At 38.5% G+C, this 27606-nt stretch overlaps 1 protein-coding gene across 1 annotated transcript in view; it reads right to left on the minus strand.

The window, feature by feature from the left end:
• The window catches only part of LOC122787873 (guanine nucleotide-binding protein subunit alpha-15-like), a 183146-nt gene that overhangs the window by 80441 nt on the left and 75099 nt on the right, over positions 1-27606 (minus strand). The window contains exon 3 of the mRNA XM_044054790.1: positions 4768-4896. Within this exon, the coding sequence (XP_043910725.1) occupies positions 4768-4896 (129 nt within the window). The remainder of the gene's footprint in view (positions 1-4767; positions 4897-27606) is intronic.

Genomic DNA, 27606 nt, shown 5'->3' on the forward strand with positions numbered 1-27606 from the left:
TTCCATCCTCCTTTATGCCTTCCCCATTATGACTAATCTCCATCACACAGAACTAAACAGAAAGGAATCTTGTTACAAGATAGCCAAGTTTGCAGCTGATGCCTCTTATAGATCCCACCACTGTCTATCCCTCAAGCAACTCAACTGGCTGGAGTTGCCTCACCTACTCCTACTCAATCAACTCTCAATAGCACACAAGCTCTACTACCTTCCTAACAAAACCACATTACCACTAGAGCCTTAAGATCTACTAACCAAAACCTCATAAATGTCATCAAATACAAAAATGATGCTGGTAAATCTTTATTTGCCTGCACTATTGTCAGAAGCTGGAATTCACTCCCAAGCCAAATTACTTCTACCACCTCTATTACCCACATTAAAAAACTCCTGAAAACCCACTATACAAACAACTGGCTTTGTTCATGCAACACCCTTGGCTAATCTACACCACTGCACTGTTGCAAGAACTCCATTAGGGATCACCTGTTTTCCCCTGCTATACTTGTTTATTCGATGATATGTACTTTTCATATTCAATGATGTATACTCTATAAAACAAATACCTATCTTCTAGTATAAAAAAATTGTGATTTTTTTGTATTTTTCAACCATTGTCATGTATAATGTACTATATGAATTTCCTTACAACTAGAACTTGTTAATAATGACTGTATATATGCTCATATGTATTTCTTTCATGAGTGCACATATGTATTCTTACATATTTGCTTATATGTTTCCTTATATTTTTTCTCTCATGTACTTATTGTTATATGGAGCTTTTCTCCCTGGTCCTCAGCTGAAAATGGACTGTATCCAGTTGAACCTTCCCGGTTAACAAATGTAAAATAAAATAAAATAAATACATTGTACATATTTACTGATACTGGTGGATTGTAATGACAGAAGTTTGAGTAGACTTTTATGATGGGCCCTGGAATATTATGATTGCAACTCCACAGGGGTGGTATACATTATAGGATGTGGTTGTGTGAGACAGAGGTGGTATATAGGCCAAACAACTAGAAAGGTCAAGCTTAGAATTCTTGAACATTTGGGTGACATAAGACACAAAAGAATGGAAAATCCTGTTGCCAAACATTTTTGTGAACAACATAAGGGGGTCCCTGAGGGATTCATATTTTGTGTGTAGAGGCCCCCCCAATGCTTTGATGAAGCAGCTTTTTCGTGATAAATTATTACAAATGGAATGGTAGGCCCAATGCTTTTGAAATGAAGCAGCTTTTCGTGATAAATTATTACAAATGGAATCTAGGTTTATTCTCAATTATAAAACTTTGTTTCCGAATGGAATGAACATGGAAATTTAGAATGAATATTTCCACATATTTCTTAGAATAATAATTTATTTTAGAAAAAAAACTTTTTAGAAAGAATCTATGTTTGATGTATGAATTCTAAATTTTGTAAAAAAAATGTGTAATAATAGATGTCATAATAACATTTAACAATGTGGTTATTTATTAATAATAGCTTAGGTGGATTAAAAATGTTCATATATAATTGATAGTACATTTAATGAAGTCAGAAATTATGAATGTGAATGAAGTCAGTATTTTTAAAGTGAAATGGTATGGTTGAGTTAATAATTAAATTAATAAATTGCTAAATTAGGGAGCATTAATTATGTAATTAAATGCATTATAAAAGGGGTGGTGTTTGATGTTGTAAAATGTATTCCAGGAGAAGGTGAAGGCCAAGGTACCAGAATTAAAAGAACCTTACCAAACATTCCAGTGTTTGTGTTCCTGTTTCGTATATTAAGCTAGACTTTTATGATGGAAATGTTCTGAATTGGGCAGTTTTGTCATTATTGGTTCATACATTTTGTTTCATTGCTTAATAAAAAAATGTTCAAAATAATAAAGTTAAAACATGCTCTAACAAGTGTGCTGTCTTATACAAGGAATATAATTTAATACAATCAGGAAGGTAAATCAAAGAACACATGTATGTTTGCATGGTCCTAAATATGTGTGCAAGGGGCCTATGACTTGAAAACAGCCTAAAGGTAAACTTTATATTCAACTGGCGAGATGTATTTTCTTTGAATGTGGGTTTCAATGCTGTCTCAATGAATGTGAGTTTCAAGGGCCGGGGTTTTAATGCTTAATCTGTTTTCATTGTGAGCCTGTATTGCTTTGTTTAGCAGATGTCTATCAGTGTTTGTGCTATAAAATTAAAAAAAAAGTTTTAAATTAAATTCAAATAATAATTGTAGAAGTAAAGCATAAAGCAGTATGCACATTACATTTATGGTAAATGGGGAGAAATAGCCAAGTAATGGGACACTGGAATGCCTGCAAGGGGTGAGGGCTGTGTATGGGGGGGGGGCATTTGACTATGATTTTGTGAGGGGGAGGGACGGCAAACTCAAAGACAGCCCTGAGTGGCACAAATCCTAGCTATGCCACTGCTCTGGCAATTAGCACAGAGGGCTAAAGGTTTGACTTGTTAATGAGCTGTTTCTTGTGGCAAAGGTGCAGGGTTTGAAACATCCCACCTTTTTGTATCTACTGTGTAACATTAAGCAAATCATGTAACCAGACCATGCTTTGGCATAACTGGGAGTTTGAAATAGGCTCCTTAATGGACTCCAGGACTGCATGCCTAGCAGCTATGAACCTGTTGTAATTTTTTGCCAGCCATTCCCTATTGTAAAGCTGATATAGTTCAGAAAAAGTTATGGCAATTTAAAGGGCACACCATTGTTTTACTGTAACTAAGAGTTTATTTGTCAAGGGTAGCAGCCAATGCATTTGCAGATGAAGCGCTGAAATGCAAAGTTGTTTGCTAGCAGTAACCTCTGCATTAGAAACAATTTTCTTTAATGTGTAATTATTCAGATTACTTTTACCTCTGCAGGGATTGAGCATGTTGACTTTGTATAGGTTATCAGGCAGTTAATATTTCTTATGCTGTCAGAAATACTCTTGTATTTAAACTGTATTACATATACCTGGATCTTACAGTATGATGCAAGTGATCTTTCTGCACTTTCAGGTAGTTCATCCAAAGCTACCAATAAATATTATTTAATTCTTCATAACAATAAGTAGTATACACAGTCAATGAAGTGGCTTTAACTGTTTGTGGGGTGAGGGGGCTTTCTGTGGATGAAAGTACCTTATGCTCTTATCATCTGGTCATTTTTAGTCTTTAATCTGGCTTTGCAGGAATAGTGTGTGTGTGTGTGTGTGTTTGTGTGTGTGTGTGTGTGTGTGTGTGTGTGTGAATTAAGTTTGAATGGTTTGGCTACTGTGTGTTTGTGAAACAAATGTGAAAAATGTGACTTTGGTCATTATTAGCATTTTTTGACACAGACATCTGTGAATAATGCAAGCAACAATGTAACTAATTGCTGGGTTTGGGGGATGTCTGTGCAAAGAAATGTCTGACTGCTGAGCTGATAAAACGTCATTAGCTTGTATTTGCAAATTGGAATACTTTACTGTAACCATTTTTATTGCAATCAAACATGATTTATACACAGCTGATAAAGTGGATGTAATTGCTTAGTATGGATATTGATGGATTATATTTACGACAGTTTGAGTGGTTGAAATGTTCTGAAATGGGTACGTTTGTCATTATTGGTTCATGCATTTTGTTTCACTGCTTACTGAAAAAAATGCTCAAAACTATAAAATGTAAACCCTCTAACAAGTGTCATTGTATTAAACAAGAAATATAATTTAAAACAATCAGGAAAGTGCATCAGAGAATATGGTCCTAAAAATGTGTGCAGGGAGCCCCTTGTTTGAAAACAGCCTGGGGGCACAAGATACACTTAATCCACCACTGGACAGATGCATTTCAAAGAATGTGAGTTTCAATTGAAGAGAAGCTTACTTTTGCTCATGCAAAGTCTGTTTTCCATGTGAGACCTTCAGGATTTTTGCAATAAAATTTTGACATAAAAGTCTTAAATTAAATCCAATCTCGAATTGTTAAAGTAAATAAGAAAACAGTATGCATGCACACAGGTTTGAATTGCGTTTAAGGTAAAAGGGGAGAGACAGTCAAGTAATGGGGCATTAGAATGGCTACGGGGGTGGGATCTGGTTTATTACCCTGCTAGGGGCTCCATTTGACCATGATCTAGCTCTGCTACTCAGGAAAAACTGTATAAAGAAAGCATATAGTAAAACCACAATGACCTCTGTATTGTTTCCTCGTAGACATTGTTACGTAGGCTTATCTGGATACTCTTCATTTCTTAACATTAATTTGCCACAGTAATGCTCTCAGAGTACAGTACCACTGAAATGATGTACTTATAAGAGGAATCAATTTCATCTCATTCACAACTCATTTAACACCTACATTGGCTTGCTGTCCTCAAAATATTATGTTAGCTTTGTATCACAAGAATAAAACAGCATTTACCAAATGCTGCTTGCTTGGATAAAATTGAGGCACAGTCCAGCTTAAATACATTACCAAAACATTTTTTTCATGGCAGCAACTTCCTATCAGCTCATATAAGTAAAGGGGGGCACCTTCTTCCCCACAACCTTGTGTATGTATTTTCTTCAAGGCCATTGCCTACCTATTCCAAGTGTAAATATTCTGCACAACTATTGCTATCAACACTTTCAAGAATGTTGTTTCAGACTCCGTTTCACTATTGTGATCATCCCATTTTCACTCCTACTATGGTTGTCTGGAAGGCATCCACCCAGATTCATTACCCAAGAACACTTCAGGCATTATTTATCCCTACTAGCTTCTGGAAGTTACCTTAGATTCATCTTTTTCCAAGGGAAGACATATTCAGTGATTCCAGTGGTGATGACCCTCATCCGTAAAACATCTTGTTCTGTTGGAATATAGTTTTCAGCAGCAATTCGGTCAATTTCTGTGAAGAAGCTGGTGAAAATGGCAAATCCAACATTTAAAACATCAAAATTATTTCAAAAGCAAAGAAACATTCAACAGTTACAGACAATAAGTTGCAACAAATGCATTTCTTCTCCTCAGCCATGCTCATAAGACTTGAAGTCTGGCTGAGATCAGAGCATACTCACGTCCTTTATAAATGGGTTCAAGTCTCAAAGTTGTCAAGTCACTGTAACCTTCTTGGCTGGAACTCTCTGCCTAGGAACATAATGATCACTCCACTCCATTTTATGAAATCTGTTAAAACATAGCACTCACTATGACTGAACTTGTCCCAGTAAACTTTACATTTACTGGCCATTCCTGCATTTTATGTACTCATGTTACAGTCACCCCATCTCCTTAATTTGTGAGATAATCTACTTTCTAATTGTATATTACTTGTTTTAAATCCCTGTGTTATTCTTAACTCTTTTTAATTTCTCCAAGTCTTTTGGGTTTCTAATACCATGATGGGGAATGGACCCTATTCCTAAGTCAAAGTACGATTAAAGTTCATGAAATTAGTATTGTTTCAGTCTTTGATGTCAGCCAAAAGTGCTCTTCGGAGCACCCGCAATGTGTCCAGTAATGACTTCTTCTGAAATTCATATGGAGTTACACGGATTGGTAACATATCTAAATACGATTGCAGATTCTTTTTTATAAAACCCATTACTCCTACTACTATTGGAACTGTCTGGGTATCTTTCTTCCAAATTGCTCTCATTTCTCCCTGCAGATCCTGATATTTTATGACTTTGCGTCTCTCTGTACACAAGACACTGTAGTCACTGGGTGTGGCAATCTGAATGATCAGTGCAACTCTTGTCTTCTTTTCCTGAACCACAATATCCAGTTTTCTAGCATCTATCTTTTGAACTGTTGGTAATGGGTGGTCCCATGTGATATAAACCATCATTTTCTAGGATGCTTTGTGGCTTATGTTTCCAGTGTTTTTCAGCCACTTCAATGCATAATGTTTGCACAATCCCCAGTGCAACAATTTTGCCACATTATTATGCCTTTCAGTATACAGTCCTTCTGCCATTAGTATGTCACAACCTTGCAACAAGGTGTGCAACTGTTTCCATTTTGGTTTTACAAAACCTACATTTGTCCATTTCTCCCACATGTTCAATGGACTTTGTAAACCAACGTGTACGTAGCCCACTATCGTGGGCTGCCAATATTAACCTTTCATCTCTCGGTTTGAATTTGTCTCTCCCTAACCATTCCTGCATTCGTTCCTGATCAACATGAGGTTATTCCAGAAGTTTTGAATACTTGCAACTATATTTATGCTTTTTCCACATTTCTTACCATCTCATCTGATCCTTCACCCTATATTCTTTCTTTTGTTTCTTGGCACATTCAGTTGCTGCCTGATTTTTATCCACTTCTGGTTTGATTTCCATTCCTGCTTGACACCGATATGCTTCTGCTGAATTAAGCAGAGAAGTCATCTTAGATTTATTCTCCTCATGTTTCAAAACTTTCACTATGTTTGGGTCTTGTGAGGTCAGCAGATATATGTGGAGTCCCACAATTGCAGATCTATACATATAATCAATTTCAAGGAGGCCCATCCCTCCTTCAGAATGGGGACTATATAATCCTGGTATGCAATGATTTTTATAAATCATTTGGTGAGCATGAACCATCCCTTCTTGTTTTCCTATCTAATCTATCCAACATGTTTTGGGGCCAGTCAATCACTCCAAAACTGTAAATTAGGATAGGAAGAGCAAATTGTTTTCCAGCTTGAATTTTGTTCCTAGATGTCAGTGGTGTTTTCAGGATTAATTTAAGTCTTCTGAAATATTCCTTACTAAGTTTTATTTGAATTTGTTCATGTTTTATTGTTGATCCTTCATCAGTTCCCAGGTATTTATATACTCCCTCTTGCTCAAGTTCTTTTATATCATATTTTGTCCCAAACTGATGTTTTCCTGACTTTGCAGTTTTCCTGATTTAAAGGTTGCTTTTGCACATTGCTTTTAGTTCTTCATCTGATGAGCTATTCAGTTTTAAATCATCGACAAAGAGAAGATGAGAAGTCTTTACAATTTGTTGTTTTCTAGGAGCCAAATTATAGCCATGGCCTAAGCTGTTAAGTAGACAGCTTAATAGGTTAAGGGCATGGCTGAATAGCAGCAGTGACAGGGAGTCACCCTGGAATATCCCACTTAGAATTTTTATCCATGGGATAATAATTTGTCCTTTATCATGACTTAATTGCATAATCATCTGCCACTGTTTCATGGTCACTGTAATGTTGTCAATCAGTGTAGAGTCCATCTTATACATTTTTAAGTACTCTTTTATCCATGGATGTGGGATACTTTCAAATGCTTTTTTGTAGTCAATCCATGCCATACTTAGATTCTTCCCCTTTTTACAGTTGTCCGTTATGACTTTAACAACAAATGATCCTTTGTTCCATATGACTTTCTTTTATTGCACTTTTGTTCTACTGCTATAATTGAGTTTTCTTCTAAATCACTATAAACTCTGTCAGCATCAATTCCCGTGTATAGTTTATACGTCGTCGGAAGGCAAGCTATTGGTCTATAATTTTTAGGGTAGCTTGCAGGTTCACTCAAGTAGGAGCATTGTTTTTCCTGTTGTTAACCAGGTCAGTGTCTGTCTGGTATGTGCATATAAATAGTTCTTACTCATGGCTAAATCTTTGTGCAAAGATGTTAATACTTTCAGCCAAAAATTAGGTACTGTATCTGGGCCTGGGATTTTCCAATTAGAGGCTTTTTTTAACTTTTTTCTTTCAATCTCTCTGGCTGTTACTTCATCCCATTTCATATCCTGTATCTTTGAACCTCTTGTTCTTTCTTTAACTTCTATCCATTTAGCATCTTTGTTATATTCCACAGGATCTTCATAGATACTTCTCCAAAATGTATCTATTTCTTCTTTTTTTGGCAGTCTTTTAATTCCTTTTACCTTATTTCCCAGTTCTCTATAAAACTTTTTTTGGATCATCAGTAAATTGCTTATTTTATACTTTTCCTTTATATTTATTTTCATAGCTTCTAAGTCTTTCCGCCTGTGCTGAAATTTTTAGTTTATCTGCAATAGTGCATGATAGATCCTGGTCTGTTCTAATACTGTGCATTGCTTTTATCACATCTACCTTTCTTAGTATTTTTGTTGACCTATTCCCACTTCTATAGTCTTCTAACAGTGACACTTCTTGCCTTAACTGCTTTATAGTTTTCTCTATTCAATATTTCCATGATGGTATTCGATTTCTCCCCTTCCTTTCCCTCACTACCCAGGTTTTCTTGTGGTACATCTTTATCAGTTATTAATTTAGCTGCACAGTAATATATTCTGTTTACTTCTGTTATATCACATGGGTCTCTATGAACAGTCCTAATTACTGTGTTCATTTGTTTTATCAAACTTCTGACTTTTTGGGTTTTATTAACCTTCTGCAGTCTATTTCTTTCACTGATCTTGATATATCTGTCTATGTCTATTAAATCAAGCAACTCTTATCTTATCTCATTTTTTTCCAAACTAAGGGCACAGCCCTTGTTTTCCAATTCTTGTGGGCATTTTATAGAAGATTCTATGGCATGTTCCTGTGGCACATTCACTTTAACTACATCCCGTGCCATCTGTTGCTCCATCATATAGGAAATCACTGGCCTATCACTCCTCAACATTAACTGCATCAGAGTTTCCACAGTTTCCTGTTCCTTCCCTTGCTGTCTAGCTTTAAGTGAACGTTTATGCTGGTTTCCTGTGGAAGGCTCAAAAATATCTTCATATGGCACCTGACCAGTTGCTTCCTGTTCCACTGATTTCCCCTTAATTAGGATATGCATTACTCTATCCTGTTGTGGTGCTTTCTGAATTAAATTTTCTACACTGAATTCTTCATTTTGCAGGTACTTCATGATCTCAGTTTCTATTTCTTTAACTTCTCCATTATTAAGCTCCTTTTCTACCTTTCCTCTTTGTCTTTTTATTTTTGTATTGTAAAGTTGTCCATGTCTGCATTCCTTTGCCTGTATTTCTCCTCCAATATCTTTGGTGCTGCTCTTTTTGTATTGCTTAGTTTTGCTTCCTCCTTTGCATAAATATTACACCATATAAAATCTCCTTTTCTTTCCCATGTCCATATGTCTTCTTCAGATGTTTCCTGATCTTCCTGTTTCTCCCTTCTTTAGGGACTCACTCCATCCTGCTGTGATATAACCTGTGCTAGGCCTTCTACACCAAATCCTTCACTTCGCAGGCACTCTATAATTTCAACTTCTATTTTTTTTAACTTCTGCTTTACCAATCTTCTTTTCTTTGTTCCATCTTTGTGATGTTATTTTTTATTGTGAAATTTTCTATATCTGGATGCCTTTGACTGTATTTCTCTTCAAATATCTTTGGGGCTGCCTTCTTCACATTGATTAATTTGGCTTTCTCCTTTGCATACATATTTCACCATATCAAATCTCTTTTTTTTCCCGTGTCCATATTTCTTTCTTATACTTTTCAAATATCTCTTAGTTTTGTTGTTTATATTTCTGCACTTCCTCAGATGCTTCTTTTTCCAAACAGGTCAAGGTTTCTTGATCTATATACTGTTTTTCACAAATCTGTTGTATCATTGAATACAAATTTTCATTTGAAGCTTCAGACAGTTTTTCTTGCAGAAGTATTTTTCTGTCCTCTAATTTCTCTCTTAATTATTTTGTATATCTTGTGTCTGGAAATTTTGGGCTTTTTGCATAATAGTAACAATACATAATTTCTTTCTTATCCTCAACAGTGCACTTTATCGTCTTTATGGCTCTTCTTTGGCCTATCAGTTTTTATGATTTTTGTGGTGGACTGCTACTTCCTTCTACAATGGGGGGGGGGGGCATCCTCCGTCTGGGCCTGGCCTGGCCCCATTGTAGGAATGTTTCCATATTTTGAGGATTCTACGCTGTCATTTTTTCCAGTCCTGGCACCAGTGCGCCTACCAGGGTTGGGCACTTTTATCTTGGGTCTTGTGCACCTAGCTATCTTGTTTTGTTTTGACTTACTTCTGTCCATGATATATGCTATATAAATACAGTCTATATATTAGTGTCGCCTTGGTGAGATTTTGTCAAAACACGGTCCAACTTGTGAAGGTACTCACCAAGACTTGAGGATGAATTCAATTTCAGCACTACTACTCTCCTTTGCTTGCTGACTTTTCATCTCTCCATTCGGACCCCTAACTTAACCATTCTTACAATATAAGTGAATCAATATATGCTGAGGGCAAGTGTTACAGTGACTGATGTAGTGCAATATTTCATCCTGGATTGAAAGCTAATCTTTCATTTAAACTACTGAATATACAGAACCAAACTCTGCATCTGTGTTGTTATACTGTTAAAGTCTTCTGCTGAGATATGCACGAAAGTGAGTATTTTCTCATTCATCACTGCACACAGGATTATATAAAATGAATACATACATTATTTATTTATTTATTTATTTATTGACATTTGTTTACTGGGAATGTCCACTGGAAAGCTCCACAGTAACAGGTAGAAATGACAAATTTCAGTATTATTCACAGTAAGAGGTACCAATGACACAGAAAATAGAACTTGTCGATATACATATACAGTCAAAAATTGCACACAAAGCAGTACATAATGTTTTCTGTAGCATCAGTAGTTGGCTAGAAAAATAACTATATAGTATAAAGTGAACCAATGACACAAAAGTACAACCTGTGAAAGTACATATAAACTAATAAGTTGCATCAAAAAAAGATAAGTTCCCTAAACTACTATTTACATAGTATTTCCATAGTATAGGGTGACCATGGAGAAAACCATATAAACTTAGAGTAAAGGGTATAAGTTACAGGGGAGAAAAGAGGTGAGTTTGAGTGAAGACAGAGTTATACTGTTTTATAAGTAGGTTAGAATTTAGGTAACTGCTGAAGAAGGAGTTGAGCAGTTACATATCCATGAAGTGGAGAGGTGGCTGTGGAGGGCAGCTTTGAAGACAGCTGGCAAGGGTTTTAATCGGATTGGAGCTGGAAGGTTATTCCAGATTTTGGAGATGGTACATGAGTATAATAATTGGCCTGCAGGGAGTTTTGGCTTATGTATTTGGAGCAGAAATTGGTGCTCAGAGCGAACAGGATGGGCTGGATTATACAGGGAAAAAATGGAGCTGAGAACTGGACAGTCATGAGGTTTATAGATCAGCTTATAAGTGGTGGAAAGCTGGAGAAGGAGAAGATAGTGGGGGAGTTCAAGCCATTTCAGTTGCTTAAAGGCAGTACAGTGGTGAGTGGAGTGGCAATTATTTGTGGCAAATTTAGCAATTTTGTTATAGCAAGTGTCCAGTTTGGTCATTAAGGAAGACTGCAGATTGGTTAATAAGATGGCATCATAAGTTAGAGATGGTAGGATTGTGCAAGTGCTTGTTTGGAAGGGATGGAGAGAAAGTTGTTATTTCTGTATAGCAGCCCAAGTTTTTTGTGGGTCTTACTGATATCGTTTTGGATGTGGTGATCAAATTTAAGATTTTCATCAGTAATTACTCCTACCAGTTTAGTGTGTGTAACTAGCTCAATTTGGGTGGAGTTGTGGGAGAAAATTTCAAGGTCAGCTTTATTGATTGGTGAGTTTCTTCTGGGAGTGAAGATTATAAGTTTGCTTTTTTGGGATTTAGGGAGAGGTGATTTTGTGTAGCCAGAATTCTATTGAGGAAAAAGTAGCTTGGGTAATTTGTTTTAGAGTGCTAACATTGTTAGCTGAGCAGACTATAGTGGAGTTGTCTGCATACTGGATTAGGGAACCCTGTGAAATATCTTATTGCAGATTATTGATAAATATGTTAAACAGAAGATGTCCAAGAACAGAACCTTGGGGCACCCCTGTAGTGTTGTGTAAGAAGGAGGAGATAGAGTTTTGCCATTTAACAGCATGCTCTCTGTCAGAGAGGTAGCTACTGAACCAGTTAAGGGAATGGGGAGATAGGCCTATACTAGAGAGCTGAGAGAGGAGATTGGAGTGGGAGATAGTGTCAAATGCTTTTGACAGGTCAAGGAAAAGGGTTGATACAATATTTCCTGTGTCTCAGGCTTTGTTGACTGTATTTAAGTAGGAATGGGAGCAGTGGAGGTGCTATGTCCTGAGTGGAACCCATGCTGTGTGTGGGAGAGAATGTATGTGTTTTAGTTCTTTTGTATCTTGAAGGAGCTAGTCTATTTAGTAATTCTAGGAAAGAATTATTAAAGTAGTGTACTGTGCTGTCCAGGGGGAGAGTTGTAAGGATGCTCCAGTTTATTCTATTTAGGGTGCTGTTAAACGTATTAGGGTTGACATTAGAGAGGTATTGCTCGAATTTAATATTATGTTTTTTGGGGTAGGCTGAGCATGTTCAGATTGCAAAGGAGTGGAGGTGATCACTAATGGAGTTAGGCAAAGTGCCAGAGGAAATGAATTTGGAAGGATTTGAAACTAGAATCCAGTCATGGATGGATCCTACATTGGTTTTATTATTGTACCTAGTAGGGTTATTAATACGTTGAGTGAAATGGGAAAGGTTTATACTGGCAGGAGACTGGTTAGAGGTTAGAGAAGACCAATCAATATTCATGTCCCTGAGGACAGTAGTTTCATTTCTTTTGTAGGAAGGCCAAGATAAAATGTCTTCTACTGTTAGAATGTTGTTACCAGGTGGGATATATAGCACAGAAATACAGAGTATTTTTGACTGGTTAATCTCAAGAAAGGAGATTAGAATTTTGGCATTTTGGAATTTAGGGATGTGACTACTATATGGGCTAATATTGAGGGAATCAGGGTAGATAAGGGCTACACCATCGTCTTTTTTCTTTTGTCTATCTGGCCAAATTATATAGTTTGGGGGGAGAATTTCTGAGTTCTGAATTGTGGGCTTTAACCATGTTTCTGTGGCAGCTAGAATGTCTGTTTTATTTTGGGTAAGCCAAGCATGAAGCTTGGTTGTTGTGCTGCAGATACTTTGGAAATTGAGAGTGGTGATATGGAGAGATTTAGAGTACTTGGACTTGAAGGAAGTAGGATTTGTGCAGTTGTAAGAATTAGGGGGACCTTGGTTGGGATAGATGTCACTCGAGCAAGTAAGAGTGGAGAAGAAGTGGAAGGAGTGGTGGAGAAGATTAGAGACTTTAGTGATGAAGAACTGTAGGAAGTTGGAGTGAGAGTATGGCAAGAAGTACAAGGTGTAGTTAGAGGGGAATAGGCAAAGTTTGGCATGGAGAATGGGAGGTGAGTTGAAGAGGCTAGGGTTAATGTCAGAGTAGGTATTATGTGGGGTACAAGTGTAGCCTAGGCAAGAGAGACAGGGGGAGGTGTTATTGCTGCTACTAGTCCTAGAAATGTTAGGAGAAGGGTAAAGGGAATGAGGAAAAAGCTTGATAAAATGAATGGGGCATTAGAGAGACAGACAGAGGGGAAAGGAAGCAGTAATGTGAGGGAAGAGGCAATGGGTGGTTGGAGGTGGAGCTGTGATTGGTTGAAGAGGAAGGGGAGTGTCTTGATAAATCTAAATGAAATGAAAGAGGAGTGGGTGGGAATGGGGTGGGGTAGTGTAGGGGAGCAGAGTGAGCCCGAGTCGAGCGAGGGCAAGTGGAGAGGGTTTGAGCCAAGAGGAGACTACAATGCTAAAAAAAGAAAGAAAAACAATCTTAACTATCTAGAAGGACTGTTTGTGGACTTCCCCTAGAACACAGTGGGTCCTTACATCTGAATGCACTCTTAATCCATACTTTGTATTCAAACAGGGTCAACAGCAACATTAGTAATTGAATGTAAAAGTCAAATAAGAGACTATAAACTGAGTAGTTACATGACCCATCCCTGGAAGCATCAGTTACTGTGAGAGCAGAATAAAATCCCATTTACACAGATGAAGTGTTTTCAACTGTGTTTTGAGTTAGAGTAGAAGTCTGGGTGCCATAGAGCTGGCTTAAGTGAAAGGATCAAATGGTTAATGGCAAGGATGTCTTGTCTTGGGATAGGTTAAGGTTCCTTTGTTGGTTGGCACCCTCTGGTGGAAGGCAGGTGATGTTGCAGCAGAGGGTCAGAGAGCAGCAAAGACTGTGACTGTGAAATCTTTAGAAGGATTTGCACGTGGAAAAATAGATTCAGCCTTTACTATGCATCATGTACTTCATGGGGAGGTATTCTGGTTGTAATATGTAAGATGATGGAACTTTTTTTAATTCATACATAAAGAAATACTTTTTTCAAAGAAAGACTGGTGGAAGAATAAATGATATACAGGACCAAATGCTGAAGTGTGAGTAAAAAGAAACATTCAAGGTTCACTTGCTAAATGGTTCATTGAGTGAAGAAGTATTTAATCCAGAGTGTGGCTACTGCAGGTGCAGATTAGATCCACAGTAGAATCCTCCTCCTGCTTGCATTCATATGCATGTATCAAAAAGCCCCCAATATGCTATGGTGGGGTAGAGGTTGAAGTCTTTAGTAAAGCACAGGTGATCTTGGGATTATCAGAATAAGGTCAGCTGTCTTAACCTGGATGAGAGAAAAGGGTTTCTCTTCAGTGAAGTATCCCCTGGTGGAACTCAGGAGAATAGTCTCAAATGCATGCATGTAGGTATGGGACTGTCATTGTGGTGACAGCATGTCTAGTTAGTAAATGTTGTGGGATGGAAGCATCGCAATGGGGCCAACATTTTATGAATTTCAGGTTCTACATGCAGGAATACACTGGGGAAAGACAGACCATTCAAAAAATGACAGTGGCCCATACATGACATCTACTGAACACTTGAAATTTGTCCCAGTTATATAAACATAAGATGAGATTACCATAAAGTATGCCCCACCACAGGTTAATGTGTACTACTGATGCCACTTGGGACAATGAATAACCAAGGGTCAGTTGATATTGGAAGAGTTAAGTGGTCGAACTGTGAAGGAACAAAGAAAACTTATAAACAGACAACTGAAAAAGCTTTGGCTGCCCAGTAAAACTGATCTCAAAATCATTCATCCTAGTTTTATCCTCAATGAGAGAATGAATGAGTATCAGACTAAGGTCTGTTTGTGAGTGCTCTATCCGAGCTTTTCTGTGCATTTTTGATTTTTTGAGGTTTCTGTGTTCTAATCTAGTCTGTTTACAGTGAAAAGCATTCTCTAGAGTCTGCTTGCTCCTTGATCTGTTTAAAACTTTCATTTAGTGGCTACAGTTAGGAGCTGTAATAGTGTGCATTACTATAATTGTATTTTATTTAATTACTAAATTGTAAACTGCTTTTTCATACTGAGACTTGTATTTTCTCTTTGTGAGTGTCTTTCTATGCTTTTAAAGTGAGGTTTCTGTGTTCTGCTCAGGTGGCATAATCTTGATAGAGGCCTGCTGTTGTCTAGGCCTGGTAGTTTTGTTTGAGTTTCATGTGTTTCTGGCAGCCATTTTCTGCTGATAGTCTGTCTTCATTATTATTGAGAGTGACATGGCCTCCTGACCTTCTGTAGTACGAGTGATTGGGTAATAGCAGGGGCAGAGTAGTAATTTGATCTTCTAACTCTTCCATCCTTACTGGTATATAAATCCTGTGTCTTGAAAAGGTTTTGCTTGTATTTATCAGGCTGTGGATGGTATTTCATTACTGAAACTAAGTGGAAATTCCTTAAGATTCCAAGAGCAGGATAAGTTATTTCTTACACTTATTTCACTGAACTGCACTTCTGAAACACTTATAATTGTGCTATACAGTTAATCTACTACATTTTGCACTGTTATAAAGCTTTTTTATTGTTTCACTGCATTTATGTACTGTTTTATACTGTTTTAACTATATTTTTCATTGCTAGATACTGTTTCATTACTCTAATTGTATGTTTACTGAATTACTTAACTGTAAACTGCTTTTCATACTGAGAGTTGTATTTTCTGTTTGTGAGTGCTCTATCCGAGCTTTTCTGTGCATTTTTGATTTTTTGAGGTTTCTGTGTTCTAATCTAGTCTGTTTACAGTTAAAAGCATTGTCTAGAGTCTGCTTGCTCCTTGATCTGTTTAAAACTTTCATTTAGTGGCTACAGCTAGGAACTGTAATAGTTTCCCACCCATCCTCCAACCTCCCTAGTGTTGTGGTGTTCTTATACTTGGTGGCTTTGCAGTTGCCACCCATACTGTATATTTGATCTGTGACATTCCTCCCAGTCTAGTGTCATTAGTTCATTCAATCTAATAGAGAACATTTGTGAAGGCCAACCCACTGAGATTCTTAACCTTGAATTAACTTCTGTTCCAGCTTTCTCCATTTCCACTTTACTGGGGAAAAAATTACTGAAAACAAAAATTCTAAGCTTGCTTCCCCCCTTTCCTATAACAAGTCTTGTCCAGATACAGATTTGCTGCATCCAGGACTGTTTGTAAGCTGCTGAGCCCCCCCCCCCCCACTTAACTAGGGTTAAACTATTCCTGGCGCCATAAAGTCTGCTCTTCACATTTTCCCTTGCAACTAGCCAGCTTTTTAGTTTTAGCACTCAAATCATTTCTTTGAGCTCAGCAATTGTTCAGAACTCATTGTAAGCACTAAATAAGCTACAAATTACTACAGCACTCAACTTTCCTCACTTGTCTAGAGGAAAACAGTTTTTAGTACTTAATAAATAAGCACCTATCCAGGCATGTCTAAAGGTCAGCTCCCGGTATTTTCTCCTGTCTACCTGATGAATCTGGGCATCCTGGGACAATGCAGCAATTACCTCATGTACACAGACAACCCTCTCCACCTACCACCCAACACTACGACCTGTGAGAGAAGCACTCATATAGCCAAACTAGAAGCAAAGCTCTCTTCATCGAAGACTGGACTAGATAGTCAAGAGGAGAAGCTAAACACTTGCACCGCACCACATTCATCACAGTCCCTCAAAACCTACACCACCAAAACACACACACACACACACACAGAAGCACAAAACACAAACCTACATTTGCGCAGGCTCTCAGTAAAAATCTGCCCAAACAACCGAGATCTCCAAAGCAGAAATGCAAGCAACTTCCACACCCTCAACACAACCCAAATGACACATAGCCTACATACTCAGTGTGCCACTCAACTACAACCCATAAGGCATAACGTACCCAACACTCTAGTCATAGGTGACTCTATAGTCAGGCACACTGATGTTCCACAAACCTGGCTAAACAAGGAGAAAGTTACTGTCAGTGGCTTGTCGGGTGCCAGGATCCGCCACATAATGCACGCACTCAGGTCACTCCATAACAAGTACAAATTTGACTCTGTCATTGTCCATGTTGGTGTGAATGACCTGAGATGTACCTCCCTGGACTACATGAAAAGAGACATGGAGGAGCTCTCCAATCATGTAGCCCAGGCAGATATGACCCTAGCCCTCAGTAGCATCCTGCCATCCCCCAGAATGATACCACAGTACAAGGACAAAATGATTGACTTCAACAATTGGCTAAGCTTCTGGTGTCATTCTAAGGGAATCCAGTATCTGTCTGCCTGGGATGACATGATTGACAGACCACACTGCTTTTCCAGAGATGGCCTGCACCTGATGCCCTTGGGATTCCGGATACTGGCAAAGGCTCTTGCCACCCCTATAGTGCCTTTTTTAGGCAAGGTTCAAATGACAAATTCACCACCATAACATGTACAAGCAAGCAAAATCTGAGGGTAATGCTACTCAATGCTAGAAGTAAAAACCTCTAAATGCACTCACTCGAGGCACTCCTTAAAATGGAGAACATTGACATCTGTGCAGTGACAGTGACAGAGACCTGGTTCAAAGCTCCAGAGAGTACTCCTGCATTACCAGGCTATAATTCATACCACACCTTTCGGCCACCAAACCCGGACAGAAACACTAAAGGATATCCACACCTCCAAGCTAGTTGCTCAGCATAATGCATCCAAGATTATCCAAGTTCAACTAACTCTGGGCAAAACCGCAATCCAGATTGTAGCTTGCTACAGACCCCCCACCATGCCTCAGGATTCCCACTTCTCTTTTCTTGATACACTGGAAAATACTAAGGTACATCCCAACACCCTAATAATGGGTGATTTCAACTACCCCACCATTAACTGGGAAAACTACTTGTGTACCAACTCTTTTGCTCAACGTTTTCTGGAATTCATCAATTCCAACACCTTGGATCAACTTATCCACACCCCCACCTGGGGCAGCAATATCCTAGACCTAGTCATCACCAACATGGGCGACCGGTGTTCCACACCAGAGGTCAGCTCCTCATTGGTCAGATCTGACCACAAGCTAATCACCCTAGACATCCACATCCCACTCCCACCCCCCATTAGGAAAACAACCATAAAAAATTTCTACAAAGTCAACTTCACACTTCTTAAGACAGAAGTGGTAAACTTCACGACACCCATGCAGATGGACAATAGAGGTATGACTGCTGAATCCTACACAAATGCACTTTATAAGCACTTACACGAGTGCATGGATAGTGCTATCCCTAACAAAACCAAGATGCTATCCACCAAAAAAAGGAAGCCAATCTGGTGGTCTTCTGCCTTAAACAAACTCTACAACAGAAGAATGAAACTGTTGCAAAAAAGAGTAAAATCCCACGATTGGAGGAACTCCCTGGTCAGCCTCAGTAAGAAGCTGAGATCCCTCATAAAATTCTCTAAAGCTAGTTATGAAAACAAAATTGCCACTGATTCTAAAGACAACCACAAAGCATTCTATAACTATGTCAAGAATCTCAATGGCAACACTCAGATCTGCTCTGAGTTATAGCACAATGACACTAAATATACAGAACCAAGTGATATTGCCAGCATCCTGGCAGATAGGTTCAGTGCTAACTTTACCCCCCCTCTCACCCCCTAAAGAGCCCATCTTTATACTAGAAGAATGCAAAGTTCCTGTAATCATGGCTGCACAGGTAAAACCTCACTCTCCAAAGCCAAGAACACAGCATCCATGGGACCTGACAACATCCCAGGCTGCCTTCTACACAAACTACAGAATGAACTGGCACTCCACCTAAGTACCATGTTCAATTATAGCCTCACCTCAGGATTTGTGCTCATTGAATGGCACACCGCGACGGTTATCCTACTAAACAAAGGGGGGACCACAACAGACCTTGGGAACTACCGCCCCATTAGCCTGATGAGCCTGGTCTGCAAGGCCATGGAATGTATCATCATGGAACTCATAAACAAAGACATTGGAGATCTCCAAACTCTGGACCCCACACAGTTCAGGTTTGTAAAAGGCAGATCATGTCTCCTAAACCTGATAGACTTCTTTGAAGCAGTCACCAAAGCCATAAATGAGGGTAAGGTGATTCACACAGTCTATCTAGATCTCTCCAAGGCGTTTGACACCATCCCCCACTCTGGAATTAGAGATAAACTCACTAAACTAGGTATAAATCCCTATGTCACAAGATGGGTTGCCAACTGGCTTACTGACAGAACCCATACTGTGAAAGTAGCAGACTCCAAATCAGACTTCAGACCAGTGACAAGTGGAGTACCACAGGGTTCAGTCCTGGGTCCTCTCCTGTTTGGTATTTACTTCTCTGAAGTACAGATTAACACAGAAGGTCTTTGGCTAACTAAATTCACAGATGACTGCAAACTAGGAGCCATAATCAAAACTCCTAATGATGTGGACATCCTACAAAAGGGCCTCACTGAGACAAATGCTTGGTGTCAAAGCCATGATCTCAAGCTCAATGCCAAAAAGTGCTTGTCATCCCCTTTGGTAAAAACTCTGTACCCATGAACTACCACATAGGCGGCAGTCTACTTAACACCAAAAGTGTGATAAGAGACCTTGGGACACAGGTGGACAGTAGTCTCTCATTTGATAATCACATCGCCACAGTGGTCAGGAAATCCTTCTAAGTGGTACACCTCATCACAAAAGGTTTCTCATCCAGAAAAAAAGAGGTCATTGTTCCCCTCTACTCATCACTCATTAGACCCATTATACCCTCTACTCATCACTCATTAGACCCATTATAGAGTACAACGCCCCTTTTGGTATGTACCTCACAAGACATTTACAACAACTGGAAAGGCCGCAGAAATACCTCACAAAGAGGACTACTAGCCTCAAACAGATGTCCTATGCAGACCGACTCAAAAAATTCCAGCTTTACTTCATCGCATATCGTCTATTCAGAGGCGATCTCTGCCTAACATACAAAGCTATGTCAAACCCAGAGCTGTTGGACCTGCTACACTTAAAGAAATCCTGATTCCTCCGAGCTACACGGTCTAGGGACCTAAACCTTGTCACCACAATAAACATAACATGCTGGAGGGATAGATTCCTGTCTCAGAGACTTCCCATACTCTGGAACAGACTACCTATCTATGTCAAACAGAGCTCCTCATTAGCACTCTTCAAGAAAAATCTTGATGATTGGATGGGTAATAGGAAATTCACCCCGGGGATCACTTCTGTGGTTCTGCTTGACAGGGGCACAGGAAAATAATTTTCTTGGGTGGCGAAAGCCAGGGTACCTTTCTGGCTAGGCTTGTATAGGCCCTAGGGCCAATAGCCTAGTACCTACCTATGAACCTATGAACTATGGAATAACTGGATGCTTAAAGATCAAAGGTCAAAGAAGGGGATCCATGAAAAATCTTAATTATCTTACGGTAGGGCATGTGCTTAACAAAAGTTGGTTAGAGAGTATATGTAGTACACGATCATATATGACCAAATCAGGGAAAGTTCAGAATAAACAGGTAAATTATCCTATGGAATCCCACTTACATCATTGCCACCTCCAATCAGTTTATAGTAATAAAGAAAGTGAAAGATGTGATCAAATTTTACTAGGTTGTATTCATAGGTTCATAGGCTAATATTAAGCTACTGATCTGAATGGCCATTTGTAACCTAGCCACAAGATCCAGATTGGTAGCTACCCAACTTTGTGAATTAATACTTAATTTCTTCCCATTCCTATAAGCATTTAGGGAGCCAGCTCATAATTACCCATCAAAATTAATGTTTATGCCTAGTTTAGACCCCTTACAATGGAAACTTGATGGGCCAGACCAAGGGCGTATTAATGACTGCAAATCCTTTCACCCAAATTTCACTTAAAGAGGGTCAGGGAGCCACTCTGCTTTACACCCTAGGCAAGTCTATTCCATAAAAGGAATTAAGATATCCTAAGCAGGTGTTCAATGTGTATTTTATTTATTTTTTTTTTTTAGATGTGTCGGACGTCAAATAGGACTGCATCTTTCAAGGCCTGTAGGAAAGACAGAGGTCATCTGTCAAAAGACTATAGGAACCAGATAACAAAGTGAGAGGAAGAGCTTTCAGTCTAGTTAGCTCACAGAGGATATGTCCTTGATTGTCTTAGTGAGGAAATGCTGGGGTCTCTTGAGCTGTACTATGTATTTAAACAAGTACATACTAAAGGGGTCATTATACTGTATTATTTGTCTGATGAGGGAGGAGAAGAAAGGGATGATGACATCCTTGCATCTAAAGAATATTCACTTAGTGATTAGTCTGGCTATATAAAAAGATTTTCCTAACAAGAGTGGGCACATGGTGATCAAAGGCTAGTTCATTACTATCTCTCTCCTACTTTGGACACAGTACAAGAGTCTTCTTGGGTTCTATTCAAGCTTTATTTTATACAAACACATCATGATAGAAGTTTACTGACTTTAACTTAAGTAACTTATATGCAAACTAACTGCTGCAATCATATATGCTTACTCCCTGGCTGCACTCTCAAAATGGCACTAGGAATGGCATGTGCCTTGCATTTATACATGCACGCTCCATTTCGACACCATGCCCCACTCTGGAATTATAGATAAACTCACTAAACTAGGTATAAATCCCTATGTCATAAGATGGGTTGCCAACTGGCGCACTGACAGAACCCACACTGTGAAAGTAGCAGACTCCAAATCTGACTTCAGACCAGTGACAAGTGGAGTACCACAGGGTTCAGTCCTGGGTCCTCTCCTGTTTGGTATTTACTTCTCTGAAGTACAGATTAACACAGAAGGTCTTTGGCTAACTAAATTCACAGATGACTGCAAACTAGGAGCCATAATCAAAACTCCTAATGATGTGGACATCCTACAAAAGGGCCTCACTGAGACAAATGCTTGGTGTCAAAGCCATGATCTCAAGCTCAATGCCAAAAAGTGCTTGTCATCCCCTTTGGTAAAAACTCTGTACCCATGAACTACCACATAGGCGGCAGTCTACTTAACACCAAAAGTGTGATAAGAGACCTTGGGACACAGGTGGACAGTAGTCTCTCATTTGATAATCACATCGCCACAGTGGTCAGGAAATCCTTCTAAGTGGTACACCTCATCACAAAAGGTTTCTCATCCAGAAAAAAAGAGGTCATTGTTCCCCTCTACTCATCACTCATTAGACCCATTATACCCTCTACTCATCACTCATTAGACCCATTATAGAGTACAACGCCCCTTTTGGTATGTACCTCACAAGACATTTACAACAACTGGAAAGGCCGCAGAAATACCTCACAAAGAGGACTACTAGCCTCAAACAGATGTCCTATGCAGACCGACTCAAAAAATTCCAGCTTTACTTCATCCATATCGTCTATTCAGAGGCAATCTCTGCCTAACATACAAAGCTATGTCAAACCCAGAGCTGTTGGACCTGCTACACTTAAAGAAATCCTGATTCCTCCGAGCTACACGGTCTAGGGACCTAAACCTTGTCACCACAATAAACATAACATGCTGGAGGGATAGATTCCTGTCTCAGAGACTTCCCATACTCTGGAACAGACTACCTATCTATGTCAAACAGAGCTCCTCATTAGCACTCTTCAAGAAAAATCTTGATGATTAGATGGATAATAGGAAATTCACCCCGGGGATTACTTCTGTGGTTCTGCTTGACAGGGGCACAGGAAAATAATTTTCTTGGGTGGCGAAAGCCAGGGTACCTTTCTGGCTAGGCTTGTATAGGCCCTAGGGCCAATAGCCTAGTACCTACCTATGAACCTATGAACTATGGAATAACTGGATGCTTAAAGATCACAGGTCAAAGAAGGGGATCCATGAAAAAATCTTAATTATCTTACGGTAGGGCATGTGCTTAACAAAAGTTGGTTAGAGAGTATATGTAGTACACGATCATATATGACCAAATCAGGGAAAGTTCAGAATAAACAGGTAAATTATCCTATGGAATCCCACTTACATCATTGCCACCTCCAGTCAGTTTATAGTAATAAAGAAAGTGAAAGGTATGATCAAATTTTACTAGGTTGTATTCATAGGTTCATAGGCTAATATTAAGCTACTGATCTGAATGACCATTTGTAGCCTAGCCACAAGATCCAGATTGGTAGCTACCCAACTTTGTGAATTAATACTTAGTTTCTTCCCATTCCTATCAGCATTTAGGGAGGCAGCTCATAAGTACCCATCAAAATTAATGTTTATGCTTAGTATTGACCCCTTACAATGAAAACTTGATGGGCCAGACCAAGGGCGTATTAATGACTGCAAATCCTTTCACCCAAATTTCACTTAAAGAGGGTCAGGGAGCCACTCTGCTTTACACCCTAGGCAAGTCTGTTCCATAAAAGGAATTAAGATATCTTAAGCAGGTGTTCAATGTGTATTTTATTTATTTTTTTTTTTAGATGTGTTGGAGGTCATATAGGACTGCATCTTTCAAGGCCCTGTAGGAAAGACAGAGGTCATCTGTCAAAAGACTATAGGAACCAGAAAACAAAGTGAGAGGAAGAGCTTTCAGTCTGGTTAGCTCACAGAGAATATTTCCTTGATTGTCTTAGTGAGGAAATGCTGGGGTCTCTTGAGCTGTACTATGTATTTAAACAAGTACATACTAAAGGGGTCATTATACTGTATTATTTGTCTGATGAGGGAGGAGAAGAAAGGGATGATGACATCCTTGCATCTAAAGAATATTCACTTAGTGATTAGTCTGGCTATATAAAAAGATTTTCCTAACAAGAGTGGACACATGGTGATCAAAGGCTAGTTCATTACTATCTCTCTCCTACTTTGGACACAATACAAGAGTCTTCTTGGGTTCTATTCAAGCTTTATTTTATACAAACACATCATGATAGAAGTTTACTGACTTTAACTTAAGTAACTTATATGCAAACTAACTGCTGCAATCATATATGCTTACTCCCTGGCTGCACTCTCAAAATGGCACTAGGAATGGCATGTGCCTTGCATTTATACATGCACGCTCAGTCTTTGATATGCTTCTTAAAGACACAGTACACAGCAAGTGCACTCTGATCTACATTTCCCTCCTGAAAAAAGGAAACATGCAATGTTATTAACCTACTTGGCATGCAGATATCACAAACAGCTCTCAATCATGCATTTTACACAAGATAAGGTGTATGTATGTATGTGTGTGTGTGTATATATATATATATATATATATATATATATATATATGTGTATATATATATATATATATATATAGATATATATATAGATATACAGTTAAGTCCATGTTGATGTGTATTTCGCACTGGGCCTGGATGCTCGTCCATATTTTGTGACATAAAACTGGGAATTGGGCTTAGCAACTGAAGCTGTCTCTGCAAAATGTTCAATGTTAGAATTGTTTGGAACATCTTCAGGAATGGAAGTAGAGTTAGGAATGCATTCTGGAATGGGAACAACATTTGATTCACTCTGAGATCTAGAGTCTGTGTCACTGAAACAATGTTGTGATGATGATTCTAGTACAGGAAGAAGATATCTGCGATTTCTCCTGTACTTCATACCCTCAGATTCTACAAGGTAAGATCTCGGCTTGGGACATATACCTGTAACTTGACCAATCCGGTCGAAGCCGTTCACCATTTGTATTCTCACTGTCTCTCCTGCCCTCAACGGACAAAGAAATCTACTTTAGGCCTCAATAAACTAGGCAGCGTAGTTCTGGTTTGCCTGAAAAGAAGTCTTTGAGCAGGTGAGCCAAAAATATCTTCAAGGGGTATGTTTCTGAGATTAAGCAAATTTTAAAAACATCAGTATTGTCACGCTTTGACCTTTCAAGCAATTGCTTTGTACTCTGCACTGCACGTTCAGCTAGCCCATTTGACTGTGGATCTTCAGGATTGCTAGTAACATGTACAAAGTCCCATTATCTTGCAAATTTCTGAAACAACTGACTAGTAAACAGTGATGGGAGTAACGTGTTACAAAAGTAATGCGTTACTGTAATATATTACATTTTTGATGACTATTAATATTAGGTGTTACTTTTCAATATAGTAAAGCAGTAAGTAATAAATTACTTTTTTAGTAACTAATAATGCAAATGCACATTACATTTTGCGTTACTTTTGCTTAATCAGGTAAGAGACAGTGGCGTAGCTAGAGGGGCATGAGTGTAGGTCCCTGGGCAGCATTTTTCCCATCCATTCACATCATGTCTGTGCCTCGTAGCACAGACTGTTCATGTTCATGTACGCCCATTGATATTTAACGTCAAACATTACTTTGCCCGCACGCGCCACGAGCCGAGTGAATTGATTGCATGTTTACACAGAGCCAAGTGTGTATAGATATTATTTACAGTGGATTATTCAGCTGCAGCAAGTAAGTAAAAGAGTAAGAGGCAATTTTAGTCTGTTAGGTAATATCAGATTTTACTGTTAAAAGCATTCTATTAAAAGTGATTATGACCTATTTTCTTAGTGAAGAAAATATCTTAGAATTTAGTATAGGTAAGCAATTAATGGTTAACACATGAGATTTTTAAAGTTGTTATCCCTCTGCAATTTACCATGGAGTTGAAATCAAACAGCTTACATAGAGCAGCTTTAACAGATGACTACAATGACAGATGTCTCATAACTGTAAGAAGAAATGCATCGAAGCCAACAAAGGAAATAAGTCATTTGCAGTAATGAATGTGAGTAGCACATGAGGAGGTGTTAAGGTGACGCAGATTAATATTTCTGCATTTATGTTGAAGGCTGTCAAAGAAATCAATAATTGTTCAAAAGGTTTCCTTTAAAGGATAAATGAAGGAGAATAGCCTCGACCATTGTGAAATACATTGACATTAAAAAAATATATATGTGTATGCATAATTATTCAGCAAAATGCTAGTATTGCATTAGCATGCACATCTTAATCCAATGTAGGAATACTTTGTAGTACGTATTATTAAGAAAGAACACAGTATTTCCCTTTGCAAACTCATTATTGCAATTATGTGTAACTATCCCATATTAAGACAGAGGTATAGGAATAATATGGAATATTTAACAAAATTCAGATTTGTTTGGATTTGTGGTGCAATATTGCTGCAAAGGAATTGTAGTTGATAACTTCAAGTCAGTACTGAAGATGTTTCTTTAAATGTTTGACAAATATCATTGTGAATAATTTGTTGAAAATTGTCAACATGCTTATAATATATTATGAGAAAATGACTTGTGAAGCCAGCTGTTTCAGAGATGTAACTATCTGTCGGTCATGAACAAGAGCTGTAGAACTATATGTTTCTTAAACAGAAAACTGTCTTTGTTCATGACCTCCTGCTGAGACACAAACATCACACCAAATCTTTAGAAGCAACCAACTTTACTATTAATAAGTTACATAAAACACATCAAAGCTTCAAACATTAACAATGTATATGCATATACATATACCTAATGTAAATAACAAGAACAGCTGGTATGTTCATTTAAAAACTACTCACCCTCAAATGCTGCTATACAACCAGCAGATAAATTCAAATACTGCTCTCACACTCAACTTTATAACTATACTTAGCAGTGTAACTGCATGCTGTGCACTACACATAACACAACTGTCAGACTCATTCAAACATTGATCACTTGCAAATGCATTTCTGCAACCAACAGCTTTCAAATTTAACTCTACAGCAATACTTAGCAGTGTGACTACACATCGCTCACTCTTCATTACATGCTTCTAGAATGATAATTTATTTGTAACTAGCTGTACCCGGCCACGCGTTGCTGTGGCTCAGTCTGGTTAAATGGAAAAGAAAGAAAAGAGAAAGCGGACGTTTCTAGTATGTTTAATTTCACAATGCTTGTGTGTATACAATATTTTTTGTTGTTCCATTGTCTGTGCAGATATAGAGATTGTCTGGTTTGCCGACTCTAGAACACGCAACATATAATTGTCCATGTGAGAAGCAATCCGTGTGTAGATCTAAACCGCACAATTCTAAAGACTGGCCCTGAGCTTTGTTGATGGTGATTGCAAACACCAATCGAATTGGGAATTGCAATCTCTTAAATTGAAATGGCATATCCGTTGGAATCATAGGAATGCAAGGAATGAGGACATCTTCACCTTTGAAAGGTCCTGTCAAGATTGTTGCTTCTATGACATTGCTCATTAATTTTTTTACTGCAAGCCGCGTGCCGTTGCAAAGCTTTGGCTGGTTGATATTTATAACATGATAATTGGCACGCCAATTTTCAATTGCAATGCGATGCAGTGGCATCCCTGGCAGATTGAGTGAATTCAAAAATTCTGTTGGATAATTAACCGCTTCATCTGCTTCCACAACAGTGTCGACAGACTTGTATGTGACTGCCTCGCTTTGAATGTTAGACTGAATAATATTATTAAGTTCGTAGACGTCTTTGTTCTTGGCATAAGAATAGCTCATTCAG

The sequence above is a fragment of the Protopterus annectens genome, chromosome 13.part0, assembly GCF_019279795.1.
Source record: "Protopterus annectens isolate FY-2018-M chromosome 13.part0, PAN1.0, whole genome shotgun sequence".
Lineage (NCBI taxonomy): Eukaryota > Metazoa > Chordata > Ceratodontiformes > Protopteridae > Protopterus > Protopterus annectens.